Genomic DNA, 26,010 nt, shown 5'->3' on the forward strand with positions numbered 1-26,010 from the left:
TTTCAGAATTACATAGCTTTTAATTTAAAACTGAAAGTAAGGCCAGTACTTGTGCGGGACAAGTTAGGAGATGCAAGTATTAGGTTCCCTCCTAATAGGGATTTTAAAAGGGAAGAATTTCCTTTCAGGGACAGTGGGGAATGGTGCAAGAACAAGGACAGAAAGGAAGAGCAGGAGCAGAAGGTTGTAGGTGCTGGAGATTGCTTGTGACAAATGATTCAGAAAGCAGCTGTCATGTCAATAATTCAGCAAAAATGAACCGAGCCACCTACAGTGCTGCTGCTGAGATATTGAGATACATGTTAATTCAGGATGTTAGGGAAAATAAAGAAATAAATACGCCTTGCTGTCAGGGAGCTGTGTTAAACCGCTAAGAGCCACTAATAAAATATAAAAAGGGTTTGTTCCTGTTAAATGTAACAAGTTCTAAATGTAATTAAGTAAAACAATACTGATGGATAGTAAGGAAATATGAAGGAGAAGAAAATATCCATATAGTTCTTCTCAGGTAAGATTGGGATTGTGTATCTATCAGTTACAGAAAAAGAAGGAAAATAGGGATCCGTTTTGAGAACAATGTTGTTGTGAAGAAACAAGTTTTGAGAGATCATTGTGCAGACCAAAAGGAAGTTCTGTCCATCCATCCATCCAATCCGCATAGGAAATCTTTCTTTGCAACTCCTCGGCAGGTTTAGAGCCTTACTTACTGAATTTTGGGGGGCAGAGGGAGGTCAGAGAGGAATTAGCTGCTGTTTCTTTCTTGCCCCATGGTGAATTATTACTTTACAGCTTTTGGCTTGATGGCTTTTGCATACCAGAATTATTTATGTATAGAGGTGTAGTTGTGAAGAAAAATCTTTTCTGTTACTGGCAATGTTTTTTTTATGTTCATCTTGAGGTGATTAAGAAAATCATTTTGGTAGTCCAATCTGAAGACAAATTTTGACACTTCCCAATCGTTCTGTAAGTACAGTTATTTCTGACTTGGGAGAGGCTGGCTATGAGATGTGGGTAATGATGGTATCCATAGTGATTACTTGGAAAGCAGCAGGAGTTGATAAGGTTTGCTGAGATTTTTGCCTGGATAAATTGTACAAAAAGCACTCTGGGATGTAATATTTCTCAAACAGCAAAATACTGTTTTTTGAATGTTCTCAGAATTACTCTAGTAAATATATTTTCTATGTAGGAAAAACTAAATAACTTAAATCTTAAAATGATTTGCAGTGCTGTATTTCTTTGCCATATTTTGCTGACGTGGTATATATTCCCACTTGTGTTAGAACACACTAATGCTGCTCTGAATTAAGAATCACATTTGATTTTCTCCCATTTTAGCTATTTATCTTTTTAAAGATGGCCATTAAGGTGGAAGGCTATGGTACACACTTAATGCTTTCCAAATTGCTATTTAAAATTGGTTTTCGGTCCAAATCTCAGGACACATACCAGAACAGCTCACTCTGGTTGCCTCTCAGGTCTCTCATGAGAGAAATATCCTAGATTCTGATGTATGGTCTGCTCTGGCTTAATCTCTCTGGTCAGCCTAAATAACAACCTCAGAATCTGAAAATTCACCTTGTTGGCTAATTAATTAGTAGGTTGATAAGTCTGAGGTTCTTGCGCTGTTAATGCATGTTTCAGTGCTATTTGATAAATTTGTTTTGTTTTGATCTTAGAACATGCAGGAATCCCCTTCTGCTCTGTGCAATTTAGCAACGACATTGAATTATAGAATCATAGAATGGCCTGGGTTGAAAACAACCACAATGATCATCTAGTCTTAACCCCCCCCGCTATGTGCAGGGTTGCCAACCAGCAGACCAGGCTGCCCAGAGCCACATCCAGCCTGGCCTTGAATGCTTCCAGGGGTGGGGCATCCACAACCTCCTTGGGCAACCTGTTCCAGTGCTTCACCAGCATCAGCTGGGATCCGAGAGATATGTCCTGTTACTTGATTGAACTGTGAGAAGAGTAGGAAACAGATGTGTTTTTTGAAGTAATCTTTATAGCACAGTGATATGCTCTACGTCTTGATGTATCAAAATATAAATTGGGGAGAGAAGTAGACAAAGTAAATATTTTGAAACTTAGCAATATTTGCACAATCATGTATTTATTTATTTGCAGTGGAAATCTGTGGAGAGTGAAGTCCTGTATTTATATTACTCCCTAGCTTAATGAATAAAGCTTGTCTTTGGAGGAAAACAAAACTTTATGGGGATTTTGTCTGAAGGAACGCTTAAGAATTTTCATCACTTTCTGTCTTGATCCTGTATTGTTTGGAGAGCAGCAGTATGTATATTCATGAGTGTGTCATATTTTAATAAAACTTTTGATGAAGGCTGTGCACAAGGGCCTTGTTGAAAAGATTTTTTAAGGTTGTCTTTCTAATCAGGATAGTATCATTCCTTTCATTAAACCGATAGACAATTTAGCATCCATTAGCAGTGCTAATGCAGTATCGTTTTTATTTTTTCTGAGGCAAAGTATGGTTTACACTGTCTTGTACTCAGCATGATAGCACAGTATAATTTCTTTTTACTAAGTAATATAAGTACAGCCCATTTGGAATTTGTAACGTAGTAACGAATGCTATGATTCTGCTTTTCCCTCACATCTGAAAATAGATAATTAGCTAACTTCAGATGAGAAATGGGAAAATATATGTGGACTACTATTACAAGTATTAACTTTTATAGTAAATTCAGTTCCTCTTCATAATTTGAAAGTCACAGAAATGCAGCTATGGATAATCTTGAAAATACTGATGTGCTGTGGAGGATGAAAGAGCTCTACAACCTGAACTCTTACACTTCTGTAAACTAAGATGCTTATTGCAGATTGTTTTACTTTGAGCAGATGGTCATGGAAAACCTAATAGTGCAGCTCCTGTTACGTAAGAAAGGGATACTTATTGAAGTAAAATATCTCATAAATTAAATGGAGTAGGACCAATATAGAGCTGTCTTCTTCCAGCATCTTAACTCTTTTTTAGAACGATCAAAATAGATCTTCACTTCATAGGCCTAGCCACGGTTTTCACAAATGTGACTGAAGCAGATTTGATGTCAAGGGATTTTATTACTCACAGTAAAGATTCACATGTGTTAGATTAAGCTTCAGCAAATTTAATGGTTTTTATATTTAGCTCTGTTGTTTCTAGAGGGAACTGTGAGGTTGGATGGATGCGGGTGACTTGGTGTATGGAAAATTTGCTCTTGAAACTTCATAATAACCATACAAAAGATGTTTGTAGTTCTTCACTGTAGTGCTGGTTTTCTTGTTCGCTGTTCAATGTTCAACATTCATGTTGAAATAGCTTGTTACAACAATAATTTTACATTATGTGCTCAAAATATCAGCTTGAACAATGAAATACATTACCGGAATGAAACTTGGGTGCTTCTGTAGAAAAGTGTAAATAGAGGATATTTTAAGTCATATTGTAATACCATCATCTTTTTCATACAGTGCATGTCAGTTGGGTATCAAAAAGAACAGAGAGTTTAGGTAAACACATAGTTTTGTAATCTAATAGTGTGCTGCTGAGAAGATCTCAAATACGGCATGGAATCCTGGCTCTCTGCCTGTTTTTGCTGCCTACCCTACACAGCCACATCCTTGTTAGGATCCAAGAGTCATCTTCTGGTCAGTCATATTTAACCACTGTATTGATAATTTAGACTATATACCAGCATTTTTGTCATTCCTTTCCCAGACCATAACCTTCAGCAGAGAGGTTATACACACCACTCTCAGAATACATTAGAGTTGGCATAGCTTTAGGATCTTCTACTGAGAGAGAAGGCTTTGTGAGCATGTAATTTTATTACAAATCTTTTATTGAGGAAAGCCTATGGCCTTTTGCAGCTGTGATCCACATTTGCCTCGTGCAGTGCGCTTTAGGAAACAGTTACTGTACCTTGTCAGCTTGCATTGTGTTGCAGTATTTACAGCAAATTATTTCGCTACTATCACTCTACTGCAAAAAACACTCTTAAATGGATTTAATCCTTTCAATGAATTTTTCTTCATTATATATAACAAAGTGAACATGGATTAAGAAAGGTCCCAGCTGATTATTTTGCCTGATAATACCATAGTAGAATTTTGGGACTAGTTAAAAAAAAAATTTACAATGCATTCCAAGATCTGAAGGCAAGTGTAGGCAAAATACTAGCATACAACCAAACCATTTTTCATTAAATGACAATTTAGAGGATCACTTGATCACCCGTTGCTATTGTACTACATAATAGTAACTACAGAACATCAAATGCTTTCCACAGGGCCCAGGATCTAATGGAGATACAGGTCAGCATATAAATCACTGTAATGGTAACTTTTGATGGAGATGCTTACATGAGTGTTGCTTGTTTAAATTGCCTATAACCTGCAGTGCTCATTCTCCTTTCCCAGCAGTGATAGGTAGTCAACTTGCAGTTTCACTTGAGAAATGAATAATGGAGAGAAGTCAAAAGATGGACCAGAGTGTTGAAGGAACAAAAGATATAAATTCCCAGCCTAAGCATGGAAAATTTTAAATACTAACGATAATATAAACTTGAAGTACATATTGCAATGTGACCTACATCCCATGAATTTTGGGAAACAATTGCAGATATTTAAAAACAGAAATAATCTCTGCTTAATAGGCTATTATATGAACATGTGCTTTGGCTACAAAATTTAGCTGTCTTTCTGAGAAATATCTCAACATGAGGCATAGTTTTGGGGGGCTTTTCTGCTTTTTTTTTTTTTCTTTTTTTTTTTTTTTCCAGTGGAATTATGGAGTTGTATGACTGTAGAATTGGTTCTAGTTGGAAACCGTATCTGTAACATACAGAACTATATGGACCCAGATCACTGAGAAAAGTGTTTTAGCTGTAGTAGATGTAGATTCCCTACTCCATAGGAGACATTGTGGCCTAGATCTGAGTTCACAAGTTATCCCCCAAAGCACAGAAAAATACATTCATTAACTGCAAACTTGAATGTGGATAAGAAAAAAATGTCAGCAATTATTTTGTACTAGAAGAGTTACACCTATCCCTTACTGGTTGGAGTTTTGTAAAAACCTGTGCTGATGATTGTGCCTGGATTAGCAGAGAAACTTGAGGGCACCTTGATATCCTGAAGAAAGTGTGTGATGGGGACCGGGTGACTGGGACTTACCTGAGACTTGAGAGATTGGGTCTGTTTTTGAAAGTTTACAGGGATTTGATATTCCTTACCATTCACCAGCACTGATAAGCACCACTCAAAACAAATAATAAAAAAAAATCTATAATATCTTCAAATTCTCGTTTTATCTTCCTTAAGTTACTTTTTGGTAATCTGGCGTTTCTTATTCAAAGTTTGTTTTCCAGGTGAACAGCTCAGCTTCTCACTGACTTGCAGTGATAACAGTGAGTCAGCATGGTGCCACAAGATGTTCTTCAGGCACAAATCTGCATTGTTTTCTTCTGCTCTCCTCCTTGCTGGCTGCAGCAATTGTAACAGCCTGAATCACACCTAGCCTTTCATTAATACCCACTGCCTCCCTACAAAACATGCCCATGAGTGTTTGCAAAGTCACATTCATAGTGTAAAGTACTTAAAACTCTTCCTAGTGCTAAGCCTTGAAAAAGATGCTCAGAACACAAGGCTTAGTAGAAACAGGTTTCTCTGTAGGGATGGATTTAGCACCTGAAATATGTGGAAAGCATGAAACGTGATGATGCATTTGGGAATTTCTAGTACTTAGCAATTTGCGAATCACATCACATCTCTGGTATGTGACCAGTATGAATGAAATTAATTGAGTTACTTTCTGTTTATGATGGTGAAAATGAGGGCAGTGTGTAGTTCATTTGAATTAATTTGTCATAAATGATAGAATCATGAAGGTTGAAAAAGACCACTAAGATCATCTAGTCCAACCATCAAGTCTTCTCCACCATGCCACTAAACCATGTTCCTAAGTACTACATCTACCCTTTTCTTTCTGTGGGCAGCCAGTTCCGTGTTTGATATCTCCTTAAAAATCAGAGTTCTCATTTTAGGATTAAAAAAAGAAAAAGAAATAATTTCTAAAAATGCTCAGCAATCCTCAGTGCTCAAAGTGACCAGTCTGTTTTTTTCAGCTGTGTTTATTGACTTTTGTCATGGTTGCACCTACATGCAAAATACGATTGAGCTTGGCACTGTCCAGATGTGAAACAGAGACAGTCTTGCCCTGGGCAACTTGTAATCAGGCTCACAGAGGAGTACAGATGTGTTGCAGCCTTTTGAAAAATAGGGCTGTAGGCACATTGACCACGTTTTAGATGCTGGGATCCTATTGCTGCTTAGTTCATGAACTCAAACTTCAGTGTTATTTCTGCATCTCCAAATACCACCTTGATAGACAAGAACTGACAAATTTTAGTTATTACTTTCTGAAACATTTTGATTTAGGATCCTTTGGTTCTGTATAAACGTGCAGTATTGTGTAGTAATCAAAGGAAGGTATTTCACAAAGGTCTGTTTGAAGGCAATTTGGAAGACTAGCCATCCACCTGGGCAATCTTTCTTTTTGATTGAGGCTGTAAGGCTTCTTTTTTTCCACACTTGTGATTTGGGGTTCTTTTTGGTCAGTGTAGCTTCTTTGATGTCTTTTATGTCCCATAGGCATTTGCTTTCAGTACCAGTAAATGAATGATAGCCTATTCCTCTACAAACTTTTTTCTTGTCTGCTTATTAATTGTTTAAAAGAAATGTCTAGGAGCAAGCTGATGAAGTGAGGTAGATTTCAATGTGAGACACTGTCAGGGAACAGAGTAAGTAACTTTTTTCTTTTGAGTGTGTGTAGATTTTTTGGTTTGGGTTGTTTACTTTTGTTTCATTTTGCTTTTTGTCCCTGCCTGTCACTGAACTGCTTAACTTGCAATAAATTACCAAGAACTGTTAGTGAATTAGTACGCCACCTGGGACAGGCAGTTGATTATTATGTGATTTCTGTTTACTTCTCTGGGATGGGCTGCAGTCTCAGATGAGTGCTCCTTTCAGGAAACTCACTTGTATAAATGACAAAATGCCTTTTTTTTTTTTTTTTTTCTCAATACGGATTGTAGTGAGAGTTTTTAATTTTTAATTATGTTAAAAAAGCTCTTCATAGCTCGTAGTGTTGTTTTATGGCTCATCCTTCCTGTGTAAGTCACACTGTACAGCCTCTACCTAATTAGTTGTGTTGTATTGCAATGGGTTTGGTTCTTACAGGTTTTTAGGAACTTTATCTCAAATGCAATTGATATAGAAGACCATACATTTTCTTGTGCTTTTTAACAGTGACTGTGGTTCAGGGCTACAGTGAATTAAAAGATAAGAGGTGAGGGACTGGGTTTCCCAAAGATATGTAATCTAAGGCATTCATAAACAAACATAAGAAAACACATGAATGAAAATGTTGCAGTTTTAATAAGAAATGATTACTTGGAGAAAGATATGTAAATAAGCATTCCTAATTATTATAACTGGCACTGGAAAATTGAGGGTAAAATATCATCCTTCTAATTTAGGACATCTGACAGAGATATTGCCTCATCAAAATGTTGAAGTTATCTGCCTAGCTTTACCCAGGCATCTAGCTTTCTTCAGCAAGATACACAGCAATTGTTTGTTGGCTCCATCTAGTTGCAGTTTGTGTTTTTTTTTTTTTTGAGGGTAGACCAAGAGATACCCATTGTGCAGGCTGACGGTAAACTTGTGAAGAAGTTCAACGAAGGCAAATGCACACAGAAAAAAAAAAAAATCTGGCAAGTGGAATACAAGAACTCCGGCAAACTGTACTAAGAGATGGCAGATTGGCTATAGAAAATAGCTCTGCAGATGAGATCTGGTGGATCCTCCTTTAAAACCCAAGAGCACAGCAGAGTGCCTTTGGAACAAAGATAGACACACTTAGTTTGGAAAGAATGTAGCTGGCTGTTCCAGCGGAGTAATACTCTGTTCAGTGGTTTTGGGACTGTATCTGGAACAGCTCATCCAGTTTTGGACTTCCCAGAGCAGGAGGGGCATTGGCAGAGTGGATGAAGCTTGGCAGAGGGCATGCAAGGAAAGGCAAAGGGAATTGGGCTTGCTCAGCCTTAAAAAGACTTGAGGGGGAGATCTTGTTGTCTTAAACCACGTATACCTGAAGTTGGAGACTTCTCAGAGATATGGATGTGGAAGGAGAGGCAGCAACACAAACTGAAAAATAGAAAATTCCTGCGGCTTGAAGGAAAACAAATTTATATGATGAGATCAAACACTGAAACAGACTATCCAGACTGTGAGATCACTACCCTTAGAGGTGCTCAGGATTGAAGGAGACATAGTCCTGATCTATCTGCTCTGCATGGCCTTTGTGGAGGAGGAGGTCGAGCTGAACGACTTCTTGAAGTCCCTTCCTACCTGTCTGTTTTTATCAATGCCTATTCTCTGGGGATTTGAGGAGTTATCTGCATGCCCTATCCATTAGCACAGCAGATGATTTGAAGAGCAGAGGTGAAGGAGAGGAAAACATGAAACACCTGAAGTTCTTATCCAGAAATAAGAACATGCTCATTTGAAAGGAAAGAAAGGGAAAAGCTGTGAAAAAGCACAACTTCCATGTCAAAGAATTATTTATGCAACATCTGGTCAGTATCCGTCAGTGTTTATCAAACACTGGAAGTGCATCTGCCAGAACAATTGGTAATTACCAACTGAGATTAATTGTTTTGATCTTTTTTTGTTTAGCCCAGGTTATTTAAGACTGCCTGCTCGGATCCAAAGGTACACAGGTCTGTGTTTTGTTTGCTGTTTATGTACATGCCAATAGATTTAATCAAAAACATACGCATCTGCAAAACTGAGATTAGAAATCTGTTCTGGAGCAGTGAGGTTTTTTTCCTCTCATGAAAGTTAACTGTAAGATACTGAGACCACTGGAAACATGAGTATGATGGGGTGTTAAAAATAATTGGTCCTTTAAATGGAAAATTTGAAGTTTCATCACTGTGGGTAATTTTTTTGTAAATCAGAATAACTCCTAATATAAAGTGTTTTTTTTTTTTTTTTGTAATGCTTAATTCGTTGAAGGGGAGGAGAGAAGGGAAGAGTTGCTTTTTTTCTTTAATTACTCCTATAATTCATTTTGCTTATTGGGGCTGCTTCTGTTAGCTCCATGTACCCCTACAATATATTCAGAATAATCAAATGACTTATATGGTATCAGGCACTTGCTGCTAATAAAATCAAAATATGAACAATATGGGAATTTTGGAGAAAACAGCAGAGATTTTTCTTTCTTCTTTTCTTGAAATTGTTCTTGCCAATATATCTTATTTGGTGTTTCGTTCTTCCGTTCTTGAATTTCTCTATTTCTGCGATTCTTCCATCTCCCTTTCAGCACTGGCTGTAAGCACAGAAATCATTTTATTCCCATCCTGTTGGTATTGATGTTATAGGTAAAGAAAGTGTGATATATGTAAAGCCTGATATGAAATTCACATTACAGCCTCGATTACTAAAACAAAATCTTCCCAATTGCCAGCCCAGTAGTAAGACCAAAGTCTATTTTGAATTCTGCTTTCGAGGGGGTCAATACCAGAGTCTGCAGAACAAGCAGTTTGTGAAGTTCCTGCTGACTCTGAAAACAGAATTATTATCCTACGACTAACCTCAGCCTGAGGTTTTCAGAGGTCTGATTAGCTTTTTAATTTAGAAGAAAAAATAGCCATATCACTTGGGTTTACTTTTTCAGTGGCAGCCGTATCTCAGTGGCAGCTGAATCTCTTTAGCAGTATGTTGTTAATCACAGCATTTGACTTTGAAGATACAGAGACTCATGTTCCTGCAACAACACGTGATTGCTCTAACAAAGTCAGTGTCTTTAACCCAACAAATATTTTCTTCTTATGTGCATATGGGGAAACAGCCCCAAAAGAAATATCTTCTTCTAATACACGCACAGGCCTTAGGAATCGTGCTGCTAAATTTGTTTTTGTAAGTTCTCAGCAAAACCTGTCAGTTATGGCAAAATGATGCTTTTCAAAAGAAAAAAAAGATGTTTTATACATTGTCTTTCAAAAGCTCCAATCAACACCTATACTAAGTACTCATGGAGAAAACTAGCACAGTGAGTACCAGATCTGTGCATTTTCTAAAACCCTACCTCAGTATAAAATGGGTGTTTTACAAAAATCTAAACCCTGATGGAGAGAGTTTTGTTATCTACAGCGCTGCTAGAATCAGGCACAGCAGTGCTGTATGCTTCTGAATATAAAAGCTCTATTCTTCAGTGAAGTCCTTTTTCTATTAATGAGATTTGCCCTAATGAGACCAAAAATTACTTTAAAAGACATTTCCTTTCTGCTTTTCAAGGGCTTTTTTCCAGTCCATTTGGACTGGATATCAAAGATAAGGAGAAATATTTCAATAGCAAGAGATTTTATAATTAAGCTTTGTATCCTACATAATGGAGATACAGCCAAATTCAAGTGAAAAATAATTACTGTTTTTCCAGTGCTTGCTTCTGCTGCTCTGCCTTCCTTTCTTCTCCCTCTTGTGTTTTCCTCTTCAAAACCACATAATCAGCTGTGGCTTATGTGTGAAAGACTTGCTCAATGCAGCTCTTTCTCCAGGGTTTCCTATTTTCTCCTGTGGTTTAGAAAAGAAGAGTTGTTCAGTTTTTAACTACACCTAGTTTTCCATTAAGGAGAGTAGCTACAGTTCTTAAAAGGAAACAGGTGCTTCCTCAAGGGTAAGGTATTTAAGAAGTCACTTCATATTGCCACTTACCCCTTTAGATACAGGAACAGACAAGCTCAAAATATGATGCGAGACATCTCTGTGACATTTAGTATGTGATGTTGAGATGGTCAAAGAGTTTACCTTGTTCCAATCTTCAGAAACCTTTTCCAGTCAGTAGAGCTTTACAAAGCTCTCAGTGATTCCAGCCAGCTGCTTCAGCATGCTGGGATGTATCCCATCAGGTTGCAGGAACCTTTGTGTGTGTACAAATATAAGCATGCACCTACATAGATCCTGTTTTAGATTGTGAAGCATATTCTTTTCAAATTTTAATACAGTCAGTGAGTTCATTGCTTTCCATAAGACTTGCTTTATAGAACTGGGAGAGAAAGGAATGTAGGTGTTTGAAGCTGATGTCTCAGTTGGAGTTACAGATGTCTTGGGAGCATTATAACATGACCTTGGAAGAGCACCAAGAATTTGTTTTCATTTCAAGATCGAAGGAGACAATTTCAGCAAAGTGAGATTCCCCAGAGCAATGCTTTAAAATCTCAGTTTCTCAGTGTTTCCGGAAATTTCTTGCTCTATCTTGTAAGAGAATTGTATTTTATAGTAAAACACCAAAAGACACACCAATTTGTGTCCTGCCTGTTACACAACATGGTAAGTCTTGATCAGTCCCATACAACTGATATTTTTAACCACCACAACTGCCTTCCTTTCATTTATGTTTTCTCTTTGTCCCCTGGTAACTGTTCATTTAATTTCTCTTTGAGCTCAGTGCAGTTTTTTATCCAAACAATTTAATGGTGGGAGACCAGGAAATGTTTGACCTCTCTCTTCATTAAATTAGATCAACACATAAATGCAGCCATTTTTTTGTGTGCATTCATTATACAGTTTTGGAAGTGTTGTTTTGCATTTATGCTCTTTGATGTGTTTAGGCAGAAAATATTTGCAGGTTTACTGGAAATCTGCAGAATAACTTCTTGAATTAGACTAGTTGTGAACGCCCAAGCTAAAAAAGATCAGTATGTGCCTGTTCTGTCTGGGAAATAATAACATTTGTGGAGACGTTGGTAAGAAAGAACAAAACTTGCCCATTTCTGCTGTGCTATCCAAATCCTTTTTTTCCCTCCAAGTCACGCAAAATGCCCTTATTTTATGGGCAATATAAAACTTGGTTAGAGAACATTCCCCTGCTGTGACAAGAACTGGCCATATGTCTCCCCCAGTGCAATTCCCCACTCAAACTGCTGATTTAAAGCATACTGGAAAAACTATCCAATTTTGTTCCTGATTTATCAAAACACAAAATTTTCAATGGAACTATTTGAATATGTTAAATATCAATATGATAATAAACACAAATAATGAAATGTAACAAGAAATGTGGAAAAAGAAAAAAAAAAATAATATTAGCTATCGCATATTACTATTATGTACCTAATACATCTTTTGCACTTCTCCATGTGAGTTTAGCCTATGCTAAGAGTTTTGTTGGATATATTAATGTTATTCCCTACTAATTAACTACTTGTTCATAATAGTAACAATGTGTTTTGTAGAAGGTAAATAATTTATGTCACTTAACTAGAGTTCTACTTTTTCAGAGAGCTGTTAAGAACGAGTAAATCAGTATTTCCAACAGCTCTGTGAGGTGGCTCTACAAGTAACACTCAAAATTTGCTGTTACAGAAAGAACTGTCTATGAAGACACTGAGTACTGTTTCTCCCTGTGCTGTGGCCTTTGGCATATTCACCCCCCTGATATGTTTTTAAACAAAGCATTCCTCATGAACATTTGGCCTGACGCTCAATTTGGGCGGCAGTGAATTTTAGATTCCAGCAGGTTCCAACAGACGTGTGAAATTTGCTTGCTTATCCTACCCAACCCTCCTCCAAATAAGAAAACTGAAGACTGGAACTTCAGTTAGCATTCCCCAGAGATTGATTCAGCATAGTCAGCATCTTTGAGGTGTTCAGCTATAGCAATCAGGCATATTTAAATAGTGTCAGTTACCAACAAGTGCAGTAGAACAAGATTTTTTTGACTGATCATCAACATCAATCAGAACTTTTGTAGTTGTTTCTCTGTGGGCATTTCTTACTGTGATATGTAACCAGCCATAAACTTGCTGCCTGTATGGTGAACATTCTTGAAAAAAGGCAACTCTTTCAAAACTGTTTCCTTTTACTTGCAGACCATGTAACTGCCTAGTTGCAGTTTAAGCTAGCTTTTTCTCCTTCGTGTTGCTATAATAGCATGTTAAATGTTGACTCTTATGTTTATTTCCTTCTCCTCATGTTCCTCATGTAAACAAATTGTTCAGTTGGTAACCAGCTCATTTTGAGATCCTAAATTCTTAACATTAGGATATTAAGTGTCTAACATGTTGTTTGTACAAGATAAATAATATGACAGGTTCAACTGTGATTCTCAAAATGATTAATGAGGTGGCCATAATACAGGGGAGCTGAAATTCTACTACCTGCTTTCCATTAGCCCCGCCAGGATTGTTTCTCGTAGCCTTTCACTATATGATTAGTAGAACAGACACTTCTTGGGAGCCCTCCTTAACATTCCCACCTTCCATTCCCTAATGGCAGTTCTCACAGAAACTAGCTGCTATATTGAAATGTATATGTTTGACAATTTGGAAAGGACTCCTTAGGAGAAAGGAAGTGCAAATTCTGGAAGAAGCTGTGAATGCTCACCATGGAAAGTAATAAACTATTCTGGGATATATATATGTATGAAAATGCGTTTATGCAATTCAGTTGCATGCAAGTTGGCTTTCTAGATCTTCTCATTTTTCAGTGACTCATTAGTGATTATATTCATTAATAACTATTACATCTAAAGGGAGTGAATTTGAGTGTGACTTTAAGGAGGACCTACAAGATAAAACTGCCAGCTGGAAGGCATTTTATTTTACTTTCTGTTTGGAATTACCCTGGTTTGATTCTTTATATATAGTTTTTTTACCACTGAGAGTAAGGGGACTATATTTCTCTCTGCAGCTTTTCCACTCTTGAGTTATCAGGTCTTTCATACCATCCAGGAAAAAAAATCACAACCCTTGCCAGTCCACTTTGTGTTTTATGAATGCTGTCTGAGAAGCAACATCTCATTTACAATTGTCACCAGGAGCTAGAGTAATTTCTATATCAGCCAAGGACATCTAATAACACATAAATAATGTAAATTGTGAGAACAAGAAAAATAGATGACTTATTTACTTAATCTAAAAAAGGTGTGATTGCAGTGCTGTGGAGCTATATCAATACTGCCTGAGATTGGCAGTACTGCCATGAAGACATGGAGTTTTATGTGCTGGTAGCAGGAGTTTTGGGGCTGGCCTGTGCCCAGCAGACTTGTCTTCCTCTCAGATAGCAACTTCCATCTGAGCATAACATTACATGTTCTTAATGGGAGTTAATTGACCTTACTGGGGATAGCTCATAAGTTTGAAATTAGTTCCATCTTTAAGTATTTTGCTGGAATGAGTCCAACACTCTTTAAGATTAATTCCCAGTAGCCAAGTCCTCTATGTCCAGTGGGAGTTGCATCTACTGAAGGATCTGGAGAGATGCAGGTGCTTCCAGGTTGTGCCTAGCACCTCTTGAATAGCTGTTAAATGAACAGAATAGCCATAAATGAACAGTTTCTGTATTTCAGTTTCTTCCTCATCCTGAGTTATATTTCTTTTTCCAAGTTCAGTTTAGAGTTAATATGGAGTGTCTTGATTTCAGATCATATACAGGATTACATAATTTAAAAAATGGTATTTATCACCTATCTTATCACTTACTGCAGAATTCTCCTGTGGCAAGTCTGATGATACAAGTCTAGAAATTTCATCCTGCTGGACTTCTGGATTTTATTTTTCTTTCTTTTTTTTTTTTTTTTTAATATTAGAAAAAAGCAAAGGATAATAAAATCTATAATTATATGAGATCAGTTGCCAAAGCTGAAGAAGACAGCAAAACTGTAATATGTTAGAAGAATGCCTTGTTTCAGAGAAAGTGCTGATTAAGATCAAATTTATCTTCAGCTTACATTTTTATTGGACCTAAGCTTAGGGGAGGAGGATTATATTTCAGAAATGGTGCAAATGATGCATGTTAATATCCTATGTTTATTGCCACTTGAAATTACAGCACGGCTTTGAATTGCTGCCAAGTCTATAGTTAAGACTCCATGGTAATCACTGTGATTATTCCAAGTTTTTGTGGTAGTAGTGGGAAGAAGAAGTATGATGCCCAGACTACGGTAGCCTTAGCTGTCAGCATCTTTTTCTCCTTTGGGGTTCAGGATGTGATTCTACTCAGCAGAGGGAACAGGTAGACAATACACATTGGCCAGTCAATCCTGAAAGAGAGATTAAATAGAAGTGGGTTTAATCATGTTATTTTCAGATTTATTTAGCTTTTATATTTCCTAACTATGTCGCTAACTTCCTGAAACAAGAAAAAACATAGCTTTTCTTTATTTTTTTGGAATGCTTTAATTCCTATACTGACATGGTGTACAGTTTTTCATTTTTATTAGAAATCTCTTTTGCTCTCCTTCATGTTGATGTATATCACAGCTTCTTTTTATTGACTTTCTTGATAATCTATGGGATATGTTTTCACCTTGAAATATTCTTTTACCTTCACTTATCTATTGGAAGTTGTAGGTATACACTTGATCTAGATGTATACCCGAATATTACTGTGGTTTATTTAGCAGCTGATGAGAAATTAAGAAGTGAGGTCAGGGATAAACAGCATAATGTTAAGCTGCAGTTGTTCTAAAAAGATATTAAGACGTTGACAAAGAGGGAGAAATGCTACTTAAAAAGCACAGTCTAAAAGAAGCTTAGGTGAAGTTTAGATGTGATTAAAATCTGTTCTGGTTTTTGGATACTAAATTATTCAAGCAAGTAGTTGTTTATTCTGAGTTAAAACCATCAGCAATCACTTCAAGCCAGCTCTCCAGATAGTATGTGCTAGTTGCATCCCTTCATCTGTTGCTAGTAGGAAAGTTTTGGTATTTTTTGTGTTTACAAAGTAAATAATACTTGTTGTGGAAAGCATTTAATGTGGGGACAATATTTGTTCTGGAATATTTTCCTCAGTAAGTAGTGCTAGCCAGCAGGCAAGTCTGAACTCCCTGTGTGTTAGCTGTGGGGAGCAAATCTGTATGCCTGGCACAAAATCATCGGTTTAAACTATGGAAATATAAATCAGAGCACTGAATGAAATTCAAAAATATTTCATTAAATGAATTATGATACGTGTGTGGATAAGAGTATGCTTAGGGACTCTCTTGTGTATGCTTAAATGTCTACAGTCTTCAAGCTACATTTTTTTTCTCTCAGATTTAACTCTGAAAGATGCATAATATATATTTTTAAGGACAGCATTAGCAAATCTCACAGCGTGTTTGCATTTCATTATATCTGACATTTTTCTTCAGACTTACATCTCCAGAATAATGTTCTCTGAAAAGCTGTTTTCTGGGTCCTTACTGTGGGTGAGAAGCAGGTGTGCCTACACGCAAGGTTCATCAACAGTGACAACGACTCAACTTTATAAAATTAGTTCCTTTATTATTTGGAAATCAATATTTTGATATTCTTATAAGATTTACTGGTCTGAAAAAAGATAGCAGGAGTTTCAAACCGTAGGCAAGATTACCCTTCTCTTCAAGTACCTTTTCTGTACTTAATTTGTCTTAGTTGTATATGTATGTATTTGAAGACATAAATAGAAGGAAAGGTAGATAATGACATTTCTGGAAATTATTTGGACTAGAAGACAGTATCTAAAGGTATTCCAAAGAATTAAGCTTTCTATAAAGAATTAGCGCTGCTTCTAGTGATGCAGCATGGAAGAACTCACACACACTGCATGCTAAGCATGAATCTCATGACCAGCCTTGTGCACAGTCTACATATTAACATTCAAGGACATACCTGGGCAGGAGCTTCATCAGGATTTGTTGAGATCTCATTGCAGCATTGCATGTGGAATTTGCTTGGCCCTTTCACACAAGACCAGGTGTTTCTTTCTGTAATCTCCTTATTAGCCAGCAGGTTTGAATGAATGTACCATTTCTTCTCATTTCTTCTAATACATTTAATTCCTTGTATTCATATTGTTCTAATGCTGTTTGCATAACTGGTTGCCATTTATCTCTTAACAATTTACGTTGACCGTAATGCAGTGCTTAGGATTCTGTGGCGTCTTCTGCAACATTTACTGAGTATTTAAAATATGTTTTGATTGCAAGATTGTTATTTTTTTTATTGTTTTTGCAGAGTGAGCTAAATAGAAGCCAGCTGGCATTTTGAAAATCTTTGTTTTGTTTTTGTTTTTGGGCTATCAGTGTATAAAGGCACCTTTTTGCTTGCAAGCTGGGCCTATTTGGTCTAGAAAAGCAATAAAAATGAGTACTCATATTGGCATTTTTTAACTATGCTATGACATGTTAGTGAACTGCAAAAAGTGAAGAAAATGAGAAGAGTGTAATTCTGGTTATGTGAGAGAATTTCTTTGCTACTGAAAGCTTGATAGGATGTTCAAACGAGAAGAGCTCAAGCTATTAATATGTTTGAGTTAAGGTATTATCTGGACATAAGAAAGAAATGCAAATAACCGAGTTACTTACTTTTCTGCATCAAAGTACAGAGAAATAACAAAAAGGAAAAAAAGAGAAAGAAATATCTTTCTACTCAAAGAGTTTCAGCAGGACTTGAAGCAATGGAGAGATACTAGAAATTAGTTCGTCCTCATGGTGAATATTCTGATATAACTATAGCAGTGATTAGATTTTTACATTTAGTATTTATGAATGCAGCCTCACTAGAAGAGGTAATGTATCTATATGAATATGTTAAAATGAGTCATTATTAGTTTTAACTCCTTTTAGGTTATCTCAGGATTTTCTCACGTGGCATCATGAACCTTGCATGAGGACCAAAATCTAAGGCTGTCACTCCGAGTAGAGATGAGGATTGTGATCAGTTTGGTGCAATTTGCAAGGGAAGTTATAGATTTTGAAGGAGGGAAGATGTAGGTTGCATATCAGGGGGAAGCTCTTTACCAAGAGAGTGGTGAGGTGGTGCCCAGAGAGGTTGTGGATGCCCTGTCCCTGGGGGTGCTGAAGGCCAGGTTGGATGGAGTCCTGGGCAGCCTGGTCTAGTATAAAATGTGAAGGTTGGTGGCTCTGCCTGCGCCGGAGTGGTTGGAGATTCATGATTCTTGAGGTCCCTTCCAACCTAAGCCTTTCTATGATTTTCACATTCATAGATTTGGACAGGGAAGATTAATAGGATGACGTCTTAGATACCTTTTAGTATTTTTTTCCACACAAGTTTGAAAGATGGGTTATCACAGAATCACAGAATCGTAGGGGTTGGAAGGGACCTCCAGAGATCATCGAGTCCAACCCCCCTGCCAAAGCAGGTTCCCTACAGCAGGTCGCACAGGTCGGCATCCAGGCAGGTCTTGAACATCTCCAGAGAAGGAGACTCCACAACCTCCCTGGGCAGCCTGTTCCAGTGCTCCGTCACCTCATTGTAAAGAAGTTCTTGCGCACATTTGTGCAGAACTGCCTATGCTGCAGTTTCCGGCCGTTTGTATGCACAAATTCTGACATTTAGCACAAGAAAAAATGAATAGGCTTTCTTTCTGTTATAGAGAAAACAGTCTTCTAAGTGAATGTGTTGTTGTTGTTGTCTTTTAGATCATTCTTGTAAGTTCTTCCCATAATGACCGTGACCAAAGCCTTTTCATAAGCACAGATGAGGGAGCTACGTTCCAGAAACAACCCATTACTTTCTTTGTGGAAACTCTCCTCTTCCACCCAAAAGAAGAAGACAAAATACTTGCTTACACAAAGGAAGGCAAGGTAAGCCATGAACATATTCTGTTTGAAGTTTAGCAGCTTTGTCATTAAAAGGATATGAAACTTTTGCATTGTGCTGCTGAATTTTGGGGTTTATTAAAGCAGTTATTCAGAAAGAAGCCATATTCAGTGTTTGAGAAGCTTATTTGAATACTTATTTCATTCATGTCAAATTTTTTGCTTTGTGGTAGTTTCAATCCTGTCATTTTCAATTGATATGGTTATTGGTACTATTTATCCTTCTGTATAATAAATGCTGCTTCTGAAATGCACCTCTCCCTAGAAAATGACCACAAGCAACTGCTCGTTAATTTATAACATATTAGAAAGTTAATGAAGCTGAAATATTGCCTTCAAAGGCCTTTCATGGGATGTAAAATAAAATAAACTGTTCAATCATACAGCAGAAGAGTATTTAGGGAATCACCAAATCTGTAGAAATGTAGAATAGTTCTCTCTCATGATATATTTATAATACATTCAGTAGTTGTATTATATAGTTTATGCATTTTGGCCTTTTTTTTTTTTTTTTTTTTTCTGGCTGTATTATAAAATCATCTCTCTGGGTGGGTATCACTAAACACCAGTGAGTGAGCACACACTCTGTAAAAAGTGTCATTCATCTCTTTTTCACAGTGCCCAAACTACAGCTTTAAAGTCACTGCTGTTCTGGTTCTGATAGTGCTGTTGCCTCACCTTTACTGTAACTCCTTTTTTTAAGCCAAAATGAGACAAACTCCAGTCCATTTCAGTCCTTGTCAGAGATCACAAAGGGTTTATATATAGTTGGTGAGATTACTATGACTGAGTTGCTGCAGCCAACTGCTGCACTGACTTCAGTTACATTATATCATATTATATTATATTGTATGACATGCTATATGATATGATATATTATATTGGGATATTTTCAGGGGTATTTAAGTTAATAGCTGATCCCCAGTTTGTATTCACAGGTATTTGCAAGTAAGGATGGAGGCAGTATGAAAAAGATTAACAAACCAAACACAGTCTCTTGTCTCGTGGAGTGTTTTATTTACCAGCTTGAATTCTAACTCATAACACAATTAGCCATTACAAATATGATGAATACCTGTTATGTGAACAACATGCCTCAGGAAAGCTACAAGTTGTGAAAAGCCAATGTTATGAAAAGTGCCATTTTCGGTTTGACTTTTGTTTCTGATGATTGACATAATCCCTGAGTTTTGTTTAGATATGAGATCAAATGACTCAAAAAATGAAGTGGCAGATTTTTTAAGTGTCATAGTGTGATGGAGAACATTGACCATCCACACACAACCAGTCAATAAAAATATTTGCCAGAAAAGAGAAGGGATTAGGAGCTCAAAGCAAGGCATTTCCTTTGTGTTTTGAGAAATCACATGTGATATGGAAGTTTTCAGGCATTTTATACATGGATAGCCTCCCAAAGTAGTGATAGTATTACTTGCCACATTAAAACACAACCGGACAAAAAAATACAGAGCAGTCAATAAAGAATAACTTTTCAGTAGTAGCAGGTACATTTTAGTTAATCTAATAGACTTCTCCCAGGGTTTTGGTATGACACTAAAGAGAGTCAACCATAAGGACATACTGGACAATCCCTACATCTTTACCTGAGATGTACAAGAATGAAGGGTGCCTTTGACTATAACTGTACAAATAACCTGCCCAGTTGTATAAGGTCCTTTGTATAAGATCTGACATATTTGGCCTAGCAGAAAGAGGAAGATGAAGTGATATTGGCAAAGGAGGATTTGAAAATCAGAATTGTGGCTTGACACAAAGTCAGTGTACTAAAACCAAAGATATCCAGAGGGGGTGTTAATCTGAATTTGACCTGGGGAGATTGTATACTTTGGATTTTTGAGTTAACTAATACTATTTTCAGTGAAATAAAATCATATCAAACAGTGACACGATCTAAAACTCACTAGAATCCATTCTCTCCTGTTACTCAAATGATTTCTTGCAAAGGCTCTTTGCAGATGTACCAGGAACGTGGGATTGTATCCTTTGTAAACAGCAGTCATCGAATCTTCTCTGTCTACTGGAGCATCGCAGCCTGTCTCGCAGCTTCTGATTTGATTTACTTCTTGTTCTCTATTGCAATATCAGCATTGTTCTTTCATTCAGAACCCTAGATTTTATTTAAATACAGCTCTAGCCTCTGGCTGACACTATAAATGAATGCAAATCTAGTCAATGTAGTTGGACTAATCCATTTACTGCCTCAAATCTATACTCCCTTTTTCTGGCTATCTCAGTTATAATGAATAACAATCAGCTATTCACTGAGTCTCGATAAATTCTTTTTGATTTTTAAGACTCAACAGAGATGTGGTGGATTTTAATTGTTCACTAAGAGTCTGTAAGGGTGGGAAAACTTAGGGGTACATTTTTCCCAAACCATTCTATGATTCTATGATTTTCAATTTCTTTGAAAAGTGATTCCTTACATCTATGAAGTGAGCAATAAGAAGCATCTATTAGAAGTATTTTCTGAAGCCAGAGATTTTAGCTGGTCACTGTTTCCACCTCATCTATAAACTTATTTGTCAGTTTTATTGTGTGCACCTACTATAAAGCAAAGCCCACATGGATCTTTTTTTTCATTTCAAAGAAGCTGAATGCTAAGGTTAGGTACGCATTATTTTTTATTTATTTTGAATAGTATATCAGTTAAAAATCTATCTTGGTTTTGAATATGCCTTCTTATTCTTATTTCATTCTCTCTTTCAGTCAGACTGTAAGGTCTTTTCACTACGCCGAACCAAACTGGTTTTTGTCTATGCATCAACTAGGTCAATATTATTGTAAGCAGTCAGAGTCCTGACCATAGTTTCTTACCACAGCTGTGATTTGCCTGCTTTAACTGATTGTGCAGTGGAGTAAAGCCCAGTAATTGTGAAGTACAGAGTAAGTAGGGAAGAGGATGTTTTAGTTCTAACTCAAATTTAAGTAAATTTACCCATGGAGTTTATGTTGAGGGAAGTTATCTTAGGTTTTACATAGTGATATAGCTATTTTTCTCTAGTAAAGATTTATTCATTGCAGTTTTTTACATTTATCACTGAACTTGTAATTTTAAAACAAGCATTTTTTTACTAATCCTCATATGACTCTCCCTAACAGTTGGTGACTGAACTGGTGAATTATTGCCACATCAAAATAGAGCAATTTTACTTGCATTTTTTCCCTGTTAGAGATATTAAAAGAAAGCCTATCAGATGTAAATTGGATTAAATAAGAAATGCATGTAGACAGCAGGGGGCTCTAAGCATGTCTTTATAGAAGTATGGTAGGTGTTTGCTAATTTAAGCAGAGGAAGCACATTAGGAGATAATGTGAAGAAAATAAAGAAAGGAGATTCTTAAATAACTGCTTTATCTCCCATTTTATGCAGGGAAAAAACTGCTTTCATGTCTACTCTGTTGATACCTGTCCATATCGCTCATATTTGCAGGGATGAGCTGGAGAAGTCTTCAGAGGGAACTGCTGCCTCTACTTAGTGACCATTTCTCACCTTTCCTTATCAAATCTCTCTAAAATTTCTATTCTATTTGGTCCTATTTTAGCAGAGTTTTCAATCTAGTGACTTCCTGTCTTAAGTGTGTTTAGTAGAATTAAAGATTGAAAAATAAAAGAAGCATTTGTTTGTTTTGTCAGTGGATGGAAAGGAGAAGATAAGTGTCCTTATACCCTTTCTCTTTTGTAACTTTGCTGGTATCAAAAAGAATCTGATCTGAAATTGATTATGAATTATTTTCATGGTAAACAAGTAGATATTATCACCAAGTTTCATTCTTTGTATATTGTGTTTTAAAAAATTTTCACTGTGAAAAGTTATTACTGTAAAAATCGTTGTGGAGAGTTCCTGGAAATTACTTTTTTATTCATATGCAATCATTTTAATAGTGACATAGACCTCTCTTTAAGATGTACATCATTAAGTTTCCTCTCATCTGATTTTTCTTGTTTTGTTTTGTAGGTTTATGTATCCACTGACTTGGGGAAAAAATGGGTCCTTCTTCAGGAGCATGTTTCAAAAGATCATATTTTTTGGTAAGAAAGCTGTTACCTTCCAGATTAAAAAATGAACAGGAAATATATTTCATTCTAATCAAGAAGGAAATTTCCAGAGGTGCCGATAACAACAGCAGGACCCTTCATGTCTTTTGCAAATTCAGTATGTCAGCATTGCTGCATCTGCTATTGCAAATTCGTACTCAGCAGTGACTGTGCTGAGTGTCAGTGTATATAGGGGTTACAGGTCTGGATCTATGGAGCCAAAGATTAAAGAGAATTGTAATGTCCAATGAAATTGCTTTTTGTTTTAATGGTAAAATTGATCTTTAGAGAGGAGAACAGTCTTTTCGCAGAGAAAAATCTATAACATTTTTTTAAGAAAGGTTGAATCAGACCTTTTAACTGGAGTCGTATATAAACTTAGGGAAACTTATGAAGAATGTGACTATAGAGTACACGTAAAATTGTTTTATTTTCAGGTCAGATATTTGGCTGTCTTTGAAGATGCTTAAGAAGTGATTTAAGCAGATAGAAATTTTTTTTAAGGATAAACCAATGCATATATTTCCTGCAAGTAAATTATTTGCAAAATATGTAACTTAATTTAAAATTAAACTTTGCTGGTATTTTTAATTGATTTCACCTTTTGAAGTGGTCAATTTGCACACTTCTATTTGTTTTCTATGGGAAAAATCCAGAGAATGCCATTTCTCACATTTTACTTCAATGTGTTAATAAAGACTGTGCATAAACATATAATTATCAATTATTAGTATATTTTTATTACAGTACTAATCATAACTTGCTGATCACTTTCCTTTTCCAAATGGCTTTTGATTTGTTTTAGTTCTAGAATTGTCCTTGCAGAAATCATGGGATTTCTTCATACTTCCAAGCACTTGTTTTGTTCTGCAATCTCTTTACTATCCATACTTTTAGAAAAACAGCCTCTGGTAACACCACTCTGATTTACTCCAGTTTGTCTCAACCTTTTCTGCTGAAATATTAGAATCAGCCTCATGCTTTTTTGCTCCTGTGAAACATATCCTTACCCAAAAACTTACTACTGCATATAGCAGCTGGAACGTTACAGGCAAAATGCTTCACTCTCAACTACCATGCAGATGGTATAATCACTTAGAAGTTACACTGTGGGTCAGAAGTGCCATATCTGCCTAAGTAAAATTGCATAGAATGTAAACTAGGAAGACATTCAGCTCAATCTTTAATTAAATAAACTTTTAAAATGCATACAGCCTGAAAACCATTGAAGCACATGATTAAGATTGTGTCTGTATTTTGCTGTATATCAGAATCCTTATACTTATTTATAGCATTCAGACACAATCAGGGAAAGCATCCCAGAACTTTGACAGAAATAACTCCCGTTTTTTTATTTCAAAAAAATGTTTTTACATAAATGTCACATTCCTCTCAGTTAAGAGTAATAAATTCTGAGAGCTTGTGCATTTATAACCATTAGAAATAATTTGTAGGTTTTTCTTTACCCCTTTTCTGTGCATAGATCTCTCTGACTTTTCTCAAGAATTGTATGGGCCAGCAACAGCAAGAATTTAGGGGCAGATGTTTAGCACTGCCCCCTTCTATTGACCTTAGTAAGCACCGTATCACATGGGATGTTGCAATATGGAAAGAATCTGCTGAGAATGGAGGGTTGCGTGTGATGGCATTTCTGTGGAAGTTCTTCTGTCATTCTAGAAAACTTTCTACTATTGCAGGGCTTTCATCACCTGAGTTATCATAGGGCTGGATAGAAACCAGTGTTTGTGTAGTATTCTAAGAGCTGTAAGAACATGAGCTTCATCAGGCCTTGGCTACTGGGGAACTCTCAGCTGAGTCCAGTGGATGGACCACTCACTGGAAATGGAATTAACTGAATGGCTGCACTCAGTTGCGGTCAACAGCACAGTGTCCAAGTGGAGATTGGTGATGAGTGGTGTTTCTCAGGGCTCAGTGTTGGGACTGGTGTTATTTAACATCTTTGTAGGCGACATGGACAGTGGGATGGAGTGCGCCCTCAGCAAGTTTGCAAATGACACCAAGCTAAGTGGTGCAGTTGATATGCTAGAGGGAAGGGGTGCTATCCAGAGGGACCTAGACAGGCTGGAGAAGTGGGCCTGTGCCAACCTCACGAAGTTCACCAAGGCCAAGTGCAAGGTCCTGCATCTGGATCAGGGCAATCCCAAGCACATATACAGATTGGACAGGGAATGGCTTGAGAGAAGCCCTGAGGAAAACGGTTTTCGGGTGTTAATTAATAAAAGACTCAGCATGAGCTGGCAATACGTGCTTGCAGCCCAGAAAGCCAACCATATCCTGGGTTGTATCAAAAGACGTGTGACCAGCAGATGATTATTCTGCTCTTGTGTGACTCCACCTGGAGTACTGCATCCAGTTCTGGGGCGCCCAACACAAGAAAAACATCAGGCTGTTGGAGCAGGTTTAGAAGAGGACCATGAAGATGATCAGAGGGCTGTAGCACCTTCTCTATGAGGACAAGCTGAGAAAACTGGAGCTCTTCAGCCTGGAGAAGAGAAGGCTCCAGGGGTAATTTATAGCAGCGTTTCCAGTACCTTGAAGGGGGCCTAACAGGAGAGTTGAAGAGACTTGTTAGAAGGGCATGTAGCAGCAGGACAAGGGGAAATGATTTTAAATTGGAAGAGGGCAGATTTAGACTAGATATTAGGAAGAAATCCTTCACTGTGAGGGTGGTGAGACACTGGAACAGGTTGTCCAGTGAGGTGGATGCCCCCTTCCTGGAGGCATTCAAGGCCAGGCTGGATGGGACTTTGAGTAACCTGGTTAGAGGGAGGTATCTCTACCTATAGCAGCGGGGGTTGGAACTACATGATCTTAAAGGTCCCTTCTAAACCAAACCATTCTATGATTCTATGAATATGTAGCATCTGCTACATTAAAGGTATGTGAAATGAATTAAAATTAATTTCTTATCTCTCTATGAATTACGGCATGTGTCTTGCTGATAATGGCTAGTTGTGCTGAGCCCATTTTGTTTTCTTCTTTAGTATCCACTAAGCTTTTCCACGATATAGAGGTTGACAGGATAGCCCAGGATTTTTATTTCAGCCTGGTAACTACAAATATCCAACAAAATATTTTCCTGTGCTTTTCAAAAAGAATTTCCTGCTCCTGTGCCTCCAGCAGCAGTCGGATCTTCCTGCATTTCCTGAAGAAGCACTTTTTTTACCCACTGAAAATCTAAATGCAATGAATTTAATGTAATGTCTTGTGTATTTATATTCTGGGAAGGTCAGTGGGGACTGAGTAGTTTAAACTATTTATGTTCAGATCTTATA

At 37.0% G+C, this 26,010-nt stretch overlaps 1 protein-coding gene across 1 annotated transcript in view; it reads left to right on the plus strand.

The window, feature by feature from the left end:
* Positions 1–26,010, plus strand: part of SORCS2 (sortilin related VPS10 domain containing receptor 2) — a gene marked incomplete at both ends in the record, with an annotated part of 510,226 nt that overhangs the window by 396,890 nt on the left and 87,326 nt on the right. Inside the window, 2 exons of the mRNA XM_079534212.1 lie at positions 18,476–18,640; positions 22,635–22,708. Of these exons, the coding sequence (XP_079390338.1) occupies positions 18,476–18,640; positions 22,635–22,708 (239 nt within the window). The remainder of the gene's footprint in view (positions 1–18,475; positions 18,641–22,634; positions 22,709–26,010) is intronic.

This window comes from Tetrao urogallus (assembly GCF_951394365.1).
Source record: "Tetrao urogallus genome assembly, chromosome: 4".
Lineage (NCBI taxonomy): Eukaryota > Metazoa > Chordata > Aves > Galliformes > Phasianidae > Tetrao > Tetrao urogallus.